Source organism: Artemia sp. Qi Xiang Cuo, chromosome 13, assembly GCF_049724085.1.
Source record: "Artemia sp. Qi Xiang Cuo chromosome 13, ASM4972408v1, whole genome shotgun sequence".
NCBI classification, from domain to species: Eukaryota; Metazoa; Arthropoda; class Branchiopoda; order Anostraca; family Artemiidae; genus Artemia; species Artemia sp. Qi Xiang Cuo.
Window position 1 is genome coordinate 17,382,264 of NC_142806.1, and position 10,788 is coordinate 17,393,051.

Below are 10,788 nucleotides of genomic sequence, written 5' to 3' on the forward strand. Positions count from 1 at the left end.
CAGATCAAAAGTAGAATATCTGTCTAGGAAAATTGTGTGTAAATAGCTGTGGTAGAATATTTTATAGAAGACGATGACCTAACAAAAAAACTAAACACAGAGCAAAAGTAGAATATCTGTCTAGAAAAGTTGTGTAAATAGCTGTGGTAGAATATTTTATAAAAGACAATGACCTAACAAAAAAAAACACGAATTAACTAAACACTAAGTACAAGTAAAATACCAGTATAGGGATATTGTAAATTAATTAAGGTAGAATATGCTGTAACTTACAATCAACTAAACACAAAGAAAAACGAATCAACTTTTCACAAAGCAAAAGTAGAATATCTGTCTAGGAAAGTTGTGTAAATAGCTCTGGTAGAATATTTTATAGAAGACGATGACCTAACAAAAAAAGAAAACCAACATGAATCAACTAAACAATAAGTACAAGTAGAATACCAGTGTAGGAAAATTGTAAAATAATCCAGATAGAATATGCTGTTACGTAAAATCAACTAAACACAAAGAAACACACATCAACTAAACACAAAGCAATAGTAGAATATCTGTCTAGGAAAATTGTGTAAATAGTTTTGGTAGAATATTTTATAGAAGACGATAACCTAACAAAAAAAGAAAACCAATATGAATCAACTAAACAATAAGCACAAATAGAATACCAGTATAGAAAATTGTAAAATAATTGAGATAGAATATGCTGTAACGTAAAATCAATTAAACACCAAGAAACACACATCAACTAAACACAAAGCAAAAGTAGAATATCTGTCTAGGAAAATTGTGTAAATAGCTTTGGTAGAATATTTTATAGAAGACGATGACCTAATAAAAAAAGAAAACAAACACGAATCAACTAACTAATAAGTACAAGTACAACACCAGTATAGGAAAACTGTAAAATAATCGAGGTAGAATACATGGGCGTAGGGAAGAGGGGGTAGGGGGCAGCTGCCCCCTCCCCCTAGAACATCAAATTTACTATAGATATTAGCGAGAACTTTTCGTATGCTGGAATTTTTTGTTGGATGTTACCTGGTAGATAGTTAAAAAAGCTGGAAATAAACAGAAATTTCCAAATATCGTTTGCGATATCAACATTTACGTTTCGATATTCAATATTGATTTTCGGTCATATATACATATATATATATATATATATATATAGGAGACTGGCCCACGATCGGCTGATTTTGACTTTTTTAATTCTCCATGAATTGATTCAAGCGATAAGAAGTTGCTGAGCTTGTCAAAGCAAAAGTACCTCATTCAAAACCATCCATGAAAAAGACAATTATAAATACTCCGCCATTTTTCCACCTGGATACCTCTCTATCCAAGGGGTCAAGAGTGCCAAACCTGGGCCATCCCGGTACTGGTTCAGTCGTCTCTGTCTTACCTTGGCCACCGGACAAAAGAAAAAGAAAAGTGACAAGGGGAACATTAAAGCTTGTTTTTCGGCTATAAAATTAATAAAGAATATGGTCAGCATAAAAAACTACAAAATGAAGTTCATTAAGGTTTAAAAAAAAATAAAGAGTATTAATTTCAAATTATACATTGACTGATCAACACCAAAAGTAAGCCGCTCCGCTAATCTTGGTGTTCTACCTTTCAGTGGTGGAAGTTTTATTTCAACTTCTGTCTTTAAGACACTATTCATCTCGTCAGTTAGTGCAAAGTCTCTTGCTCCAGTCTTCTCCCAAAAGAGGATCTTACGTTCTTCAGTGGCTACTTTTGATAATGATAACATTGTGAACAGAATTCCCTTTCTTGCTCTTCAGCTCAATCAGAATATAATCAACAGCCTTGACTTTCTCAGTGTCAAATTAGAAGTTGCTGGTAGGGGGCTTGTCTTCAGTGTCTATACTGGGGTCTGAAGAGTTGCTGTATACAGGATCATCTACGTCAGAATCGTCACTCTTACTGTAACTCTTGTTGCCAGAGACACGCCTTTTGCTTTTTAGTTTTATCACTCGTCCGACGCTCTTCTGTCCCAGAAGTAAGGCTTTCCGGAAGACACAGCTTTTATCCAAGCAGTAGTGCATTCTTTCATAGGGTTGTCAGTGAGCCCTTCTATGCTTTTCATATTTTTTTCTTGTTGATTTTTTGGTTTAAGTTGATTGATAAAATGCTGCAAGTAAAGCAAAGAATGAGAGGCAGTCATCCAGCCAGAAATATTTTCTGAGCTGATCATGATGGTTCCTGGTAAAGCTCCCATGAGTAAAATTTCCGGACACTGTTTTTGTGGGGAAATAAGTAGAGGAGGGACTGTATCCCAGCACATTAACACCAGCACAAATCGCGGTCAACTGACCTCTTTCTGCTGACGTGACCTTCCCTAATTACTTCTGAGCTCGCTGTGCAATGATTTTACCAGGCTGGTGGATTTCTTCAGACCTGATTCGTCATAACTTGAAATATCTTGTGGTCTGAACATGTGTTTATATAGGCCTCAATCCAGGTTGTTAAAGAAAGCTCCTACACTGTGACAGTTGAAAGCAGTTGTCCGTCATAGGCTTGTATTTATTTGCGTTCTTACTGATAGAGTTTTAAGTCAATTCATAAAACCACGGTACCAATCTTTACCTGTAATTCCTCCACTGTTTCCACTACCTTTGCAGTTCCGTTATCCGGTATTTTTAAGCTCTTAATAATGGTATAAGTGTATGCAAATTTACACGCTTCTAGGGGAATACAGTCGAAAGCATGTAAGCTATCGTTTTCAAGTAAATTTTTAGTCTTTTTGCTTGTTCCTCTGTAAATATTGATCATGGGTTGTAACAGGTGTATGGAAATTCAGGTCCAGACTTTTTAGAGGGATATTCAGCTTCCCAACTTTTTTTTTATGTTGTCTTGCAGCGTTCCTCTAGGGACACCCATGGTACTTCCAGAGAATCCAACCGACTTCTTGTGGAATAAGACAGAAAAAACTGCTATTTTATTTTCTTCTGGATCACAGCCACCTTTCTTTCTTTTCTCTTCTGTTTTACTTTTAATCATTTTATCTTGAATGAAATTTAACAGAAAAAAAAGAACTTCAGTTCACCTATTGTTCTGACAGGATTAAACAACGCCAGAAATAACACAGTTTTGGGTATTAAGCTCGCCTTCAACCTTTAAATATGCTGTTTACACAGCTTTTACAAGCATATCCCACTTTTGGACACCTTGGTACGGCATGCCGAATTTACCCTGGGTGTTGTGGCCGAACATGGGAGTTCACTATCCCACAGGATGAAAAAATACTAACAGCAAACTGGTGAAGATGGCACGTCTCGGGAGCTGCCAAAAACAGGCAAATAATAGGAGAATATAATGCGAGTTTACAACGCGATTTTTCTAGTATTCGTAATTAGGCGTAGGCTTTCAGACAAAATTGAACAAAATTCCAGAGTTAATCACCATAAAACCTGATCCAATCTGAAATTTTTGGTAAAAGTATTAATTAAGGTCAGACTTAAAAAAAAAAAATACACTGCAATCTGTAAGAGCCCCATAGGTTTTTGTTTTGAAACTGTTTGCTTTGGCTAGACGTGGGCCAGTCTCCCCTATACCAATTTTAATATTTAATATTGCCCAACTGTAAACTTTTGAGTTGAATTCTTAGAAGAAGCTGTTATCTAGCCATAATGTGATTTGTGTCAAATCGCTTTTGTGGTGTTTATGTTTTCTGGAAATTGGAAGTAGTATAGTGGGTCTCTTATGTTATACTGTTGCAGGAAAAGTAGAACATGGAAAATGTTAAAGGCCGAGTTTTAGTGAAATATAGAATGACTAGTTTCAAAAGACCTATATTCAAAGGACCTCGGGAAGTATTAGTAAGATCCCTCCCCCTACATCACAGAAGCGGCTGCCCCCCTCCCTACACAAGATGCTGCCTACGCCCATGGTAGAATATGCTGTAACTTACAAGCAACTAAACACAAAGCAAAAGTAGAATATCTGTCTAGGAAAATTGTGTTATTAGCTTTGGTAGAATATTTTATAGAAGACGATGACCTAATAAAAAAAGAAAACAAACACGAATCAACTAAACAATAAGTACAAGTAGAACACCAGTATAGGAAAACTGTAAAATAATCGAGGTAGAATATGCTGTAACTGACAAGCAACTAAACACAAAGAAACACAAATCAACCAAACACAGAGCAAAAGTAGAATATCTGTCTAGGAAAATTGTGTACATAGCTGTGGTAGAATGTTTTATAGAAGATAATGACCTAACAAAAAAATATGAAAACAAACACGAATATGTTATATACCAGTATAGGAAATTATAAAATAATTGAGGTAGAATATATTGTAAAATATCGATTAATCACAACTCAACCAAATTTAAATACAAATAGAATACCTATAGTGGTAAGTTTTGCGTCTAAATAATTGAGGTAGAATAATATTCATCATAAAATGAATAAAACGCAAATCAACTAAACACCAACATAAGTAGAATACCTATAGTGGATTATTCTGTGCATAAGTAATGGTGGTAGAGCATATTTTGAAATGGAATTGACTAAACACAACAAAACACAAATTAACAAAGGACTGAACACAGTCAGAATAACTACAGTGGTAAATTTTGCGTATAAATAATTGAGACAGAATATGTTGTAAGATTAAATCCATTAAAGACAAATTAACTAGACACTAACAAATGTAGAATATCTGCATTGTATATATATCTGCTTCTATATCTATATATCTATATCATTGTATCTATATATATCATTGTAGAATATCTGCATATGTGCATTTACCTGCATTGTAAAATTTCCATATAATCAATTATGGTAGAACACGTTTAATTGTACTATAAATTTTGTATAACGAAATAAAAATGAATTAAACATTAAACACAAGTGCGGTACCCAGAGTGGAATTTTATTTTATAAGTAACTGATTTAGATTATGTTATAAAGCAAAATCAATTGAACGCAAATCACATAAAAAACAATACAATTAGAACACCTCGACTGGTATTCTAGTTGAGGTAGAAAATGTTTTGTACAATAAAATTAAAGAAAACACGCAAATCACCTTAACAATAAACACAAGTCTTAATAATTGAGTAAGAATATGCTATAGAATACAACCAACTATAAATGAAACAAAATTAGAGGCAGGGGCGTAGCTACAGTTTTTATTCGGGGGGGGGGGCTGTAAGAAGAGGTGCTATTTAAGTAGGTGCTATTAAAGCCATAATGAAGAAAAGTAACTGTTTAACAAATACGCTACTTGGTGAATTAAAAAGTATTACGCAATACATTATAATAAACACGCACTAAACAATCATAGATATAAGACAGTGCCGGTGTTTGGCTTTCACTAAAATTGTCAGCAATAAGCTGCTGCAAACAGGGGCGTCGTTTCAGGGGGGCAGGGAACAGTTGCCCCCCCCCCCCAAAAATAATCTGGAGATAAAAAGTATTATATAGCCCATTCCCCTTTAATATCTGGATATGGACCCCTCTTGCCCCCCTCCCCACAATAAAAATGCTGAAGCTACTCCACTGGCTGCAAACGACATTAGTATAGCGTAAACAAGCTTTCGGGTGGGCGAAGTTGAATATCGTATACAGTGGCATTTTGCAGCCAAATTCATCACTAATGCCGCAGTACATTTTCCCCCTCCACATCCCCTTTAGCATCATCGCGCCAAAAACCTTAAATTAATTAAAAATTGCCAAGGACGCCGATTGGAATTTGTTTTAAAAAAACAAATTCTATAACAATAGTACAAAAGTTTATCTTGCGTAAATCAGGGTATGGGGGTATATATTTGTGGAGGGGAGGGGGGAGTTATGCAAGCAAAGCTCGGTCTCCTGGTACTGTATGATAAAACTTATAACAATAGAAAAAGATAATGGGTTGGTGCCGCTCATACGTGCACACAAAATTTCTAAATTGCGAGAGAAACATATATATTGTTTAAAATATTCTATTATCAGGAGAAATTTTGTACAGTATTCTAACGCAGAGATAAATGCCCCACAAATAGCGCTGGCGTTGAGTGAAATGTGATAAATTTCAGTCATAATCCTTAACACATTTATGTCTTTATGGATTTCTTACTAAATTTTCTTTATCGGTGTTCTACTCGAGTTTAGTGTTTTGTTCATATATTTGCTTTCATTATCATCTGTCTTTAAAAAAAGTAAAATAATAATTTTCTTTAAGTATTTATACGTGAGATTTACCACTGCTGTCGTTCTACATTTGTTCAGTTCATTGTATTTTACAACATATTCTACTTCAATTATTTACCCTATTTTCCTCTATATTCATTTTACTTGTGTTTAGTGTTAAGTTTATTAGTGTTTTTTTTTAGTTTAGTTGATCATATTTTCCGTTGCAGGTGCTCTACTTGTGGATGTCATTGGTACTAAGAAAAACGTTGCTAAAAGCTTTGTAATTATTAATGGTGCAATGAATGATGTCTTAAGGCCAAGTATGTACTCCGGTTACCACAGAATAACTCCCTTACGAGCGCATGAAAGCACCAAAATGGTAAAGTACCCTTAAGTAATCCTTTCAAAGGTCGACTGAAGGCTCCGCACACAGGAGAGAGAGCTATAAGTACTGAAAGCTATTATCCAGTGCATAGCTGAACTTTTGCTGAGTTTTCTCTTACAAGTTCTCTGTAAGAAAATTCCTTTTGGCCACTGTCGACTTTTTAATGTGTACTATAGTGCTGCGTGCTTTAAGAATGTGTCTATGTTCAATAGAATTATAACAGTTTATTATTGGGGACTATACTTGGGGAAATTATTCGGGTATATTTTTCTTCCAAAACACCGCGCTAATTTGTGTAGTCAGTTTCGTATGGCCTTCTACACCTTATGTACAATCTAACCTATACACTATTTGTCAAGAGTTTGCATGGTCCCAGTAAAGAAAAAATTCTTGATGAAAGTAAAGAGTGAGGTTGTATTTAAAACGTACAACATTATTTCTTTGTAGTGTATATGAGATATATCTACAAAATTAGAGCAAATAAAGTAATTCATAATGCTGACCTATATTGCTGAAATCTTAAAAACTAGTACTTGATTGAAAACACCGTAAAAAACATTTTTTGGAGCCGGAAAAAATCAAAAATTGTACAAATCTTTAAACACTTCTGTAATAAATATAGGACTCTAAATGAATTCTAAGTGTTTTTCTCGTGCAAGTTTCTTCTTGAAAATTAGTTTCTTAAATTTTTGGTTACAAAGAGAGTTTGCTCTTTACGAGGTTGCGGCTACTTCTGAAACTATTAAATAAAGGAAGATGGAAGGTCCTAGAGTGAAAAACAAATTTTCTACAGAGATGACAAAAGTCAAATAACTGAATAAGAAAAAAATTGTACCAAGCAATAACCGAACATCTGGAGTGCTAGTGTCTGACGTGTTAACCTAAAATGCTAGGAAAGTTAGGTTGCGTTACCATCTGGTTCATGCAGGATTTATGTATATGGTATCTAAACAATGATTTTATGCCTAAAAGGGTTGTATTTTTCAATAAAGAGACAGTGCAAACGTATTCAAGATAAAGTATTGTAAGCCCATCTTCAAGGAAATAAACAATGGCGGTGCTAATGCTGTACTTTTCATTTCAATTCACGTATATTTTTGAGGTGTCTCAAGCAAATTTTAAAATTGCCCATAAAATATTTTCGCTGCTCAATTTTTGGGTTTATGAACAAAAAATAAAGTAAAATAAAAACAGTTTTCATTCCAAAATTAAATTTCAATGAATTTTTTTAACTATGCATATTTTAACACTTTTTTATTTTTCACTTATTAAGCACAGGCTTAGCCTACTGGGAGGGGATGTATTTTCCGGGTGGATTATAAACACCTGGTTAAGAATTTTTGACTATGAAGATTTCAATAGTAAACTGTTTATGATTCCAAGCTTTCCACTTCAGACATGGCAAAAAGTCCTTATTTTGGTGTGTTAACGGTGCATTTAACGGTGGCATAATGAAGAAGAGTCTTTGTTGCAGCAATAGCTGCGCCATAAAAAAGAGGCACTCTCATCCCACCCTCGACCATCCTGAAAACGAAAATTTCTGTTTTGCATTGTTATTATGTCCTTATTCATTTCTAATTTCTTGTTCTGTCAGAGCTACCTGGCAATTGTGAGAATCCAAAGAGATTTGTAATGGCTCATCTTAGTACCAAATTTAAGTCTACATGCCTTGTGAAAATTTTTCTTGGTACCTCCATCGTTATGTGCCATATGACCCCAAAAATGGCATTTGTTGATGTCATATCCGGCATGAAAAAGCTGAGAAATAATGTTACCCATTGTATTCTCCCCCGTTAAAGCTCTTAACTGGAGGTTTTACTGTCTCCCTATTTGTGTGCTACTTCGACATCCTCATTACACGCGAAGATGAAACTTTAGAATGAACAGAAATCACTAATGTATAGAATACGGAACTTGTATCAACAAAACTAAATTAAATAAACTGACTCGAATTTTTTTCAACGCGAATGCGAATGTATTTTCAACGGACTTTGGATGAATAAACAAGCAACAATCAGAGAGCTGGATTAAAGAAATCTAATTTCACTGGATTAAATCCTACGATTTTGGGTTTTGCTTTCGTTTACCTGCATATATTTGGACTACATTCTCCTTTCAATTCTGCTTAAAGATTAGGGCTGGATTGGAGCTAGTTTGAGTTTTATCTAATATGAACCTTAGAAGGGTAGACGGGTTTGCCATGTATTTGAATCGATTATCTACGTTTTCAATTGCATAATTGACTGCTGCAAGGAAAAGTAGAGTGGCCATTTTGGTGCCTTAAGAGATTCTACTGCTTATCCCTTCCCATTCAGAGCTGAGACCCCAAAAAAGAGGACGTAGACTCACTGGTACCGATGAAGTAAGAAAGAAAACCCGCTTTATACGTTTGCGGATGCCGGCTCTTTTAAGATCAACAGGAGGTACAGAGGCTTCATTCACCAAATTTTTTTCTCTAGTCAAAAAGCATTATGTCAATAAAAGCATCCCCTGACTCAAGCTATTGAGTGAGAAGAGGATCAAGTCTTACTAAACACATTGTGGTGCTCTACCCTTTCAAACAACCATAATTAAACGGGTCAGGTGAATTCGCGACTTGTGACCTCAGTTCACGTTGAACAAGTGACTCGGTCACCTTTGCAATGTTTAGTGTTGATCACAACTTTTGACATTCTTAATCTCTTAAATGATACACACATAAACTTGTTTCAAGGGTGGCGAACGACTGATCACTGTAGCACTGATTAATAACTGAATATAACGATTTTGCAAGAAATATTATGCATTCTCGTAAAAGTTTTAGGGGTAACTCACCAGGATAAGACGCACAATTATTTTCAGTTTTTATTCTTTGAGCATTGCACTCACAAAATTGTTTAAGTTCATCATATTCACAATATTCTGTAAGAGCTTTTAGCTCAACTTAACTTGATGTTGAATACTTTGTACAGATTTTGGTAAAGAAAGGTTGGAACTTCTTAGGCTGATTTTTAACCTGAAGCAGTGTTTCAAATTAAAATCATACGAGAATTAAACCCCAAGTCAAATAAGAAATTGAAGAAAATTCTATAATAAAAACTGAGTAAAAATGAGTCTTAATCTGAAATAGAAATTTATGGAAATACAAAAAAAATCTGAATTTATAATTGTTTTGCTAAATGAGGGGTATATGGTATATAGTTGAGGGGTATGGTAGGTCAATAATAATGAAATGGAGTCACTCTAGTTAAAAATTTGGGTTCAAAAACAAAGAATTCATTGGTATAATTGTAAATTTGGACGGGACATATAGGGAACAATAAGTAATTGAATAAAACAATTGTTACAGTTCTATGCATTTAAAGTTCGCAAAAATTGAATTATAATGTCAGAGATATTAAAAATTTCATTTAGTCTATTTATTTTTCAACAGGCCAAATACGATGTCGTTGGACCTATATGTGAGTCAGCTGACTTCTTGGGGAAAGATCGACTGCTACCAGTTCTTGAAGAGGGGGAGTCGCTAGCTGTGCTTGACTGTGGAGCTTATTGCACTGCAATGGCATCTAACTATAACTTACGAGGAAGGGCAATGGAAGTCATGGTTGATGATGGCTCTTGGCGGGTTATTCGCACCCGTGAGGGTTTAGATGATATTATATCTTGTATGGCGTGAAAGGCTGTTTCTCTAAATGATCTTTTATATTTAGCAAATAAGTGTAATAAAAGGATATCTGTTTTAAGAATAGAGTATTTAGGATAAATATAACAAGGATAACATTTAAATACTTATAATCTATTTAGAAGTCTAATAAATATCCTTAATTCGCCTATTCAACTATTTTTGTTTGGACCATGTAGACTGGACCGTTTTCTCCTACTGAGGCATTAGAATAAATGTGAAAGCCTCCCCTCTTTGTATGGTATCATTGTTGAGCAGCATAGAAATAAGATGTGCAGCAGATAAATTCAAAATATCTTCAGTTTGCTTTTGTCTTTGATTTTGGTTTCTGAAAAGGGGTAGGACCTAGCCATCTTAGAAAAATTTTAGTGAAAAACCTCTGCAAGAGAGGTGATAGGAGTGAGTGTGGTAATTATAGAGACATCGGCTTAGTTTATGTAGGAAGCAAATTACTTAGTTTGATGATTTTAAGTGAAGACCAGTGTGATCTTAGGAAGGAAGAAGGATGACTCGACCAAATTTTTACTGTTAGATTAATATAAGTGAGAAGTGCTTAAGTCATCAAACCCCTTTAGTCCTAAGCTTCATAGATTATGGAAAGCATT

The 10,788-nt window shown here is 34.6% G+C and overlaps 1 protein-coding gene across 1 annotated transcript in view; it reads left to right on the plus strand.

Annotated features, from left to right (window-relative positions):
* Window positions 1-10,254, plus strand: part of LOC148945024 (uncharacterized) — a 134,541-nt gene extending 124,287 nt beyond the window's left edge. The window contains exons 6-7 of the mRNA XM_089098578.1: window positions 6,365-6,516; window positions 9,935-10,254. Of these exons, the coding sequence (XP_088954704.1) occupies window positions 6,365-6,516; window positions 9,935-10,177 (395 nt within the window). The 3' untranslated portion in view covers window positions 10,178-10,254. The remainder of the gene's footprint in view (window positions 1-6,364; window positions 6,517-9,934) is intronic.
* The last annotated feature ends 534 nt before the right edge of the window (window positions 10,255-10,788 follow it).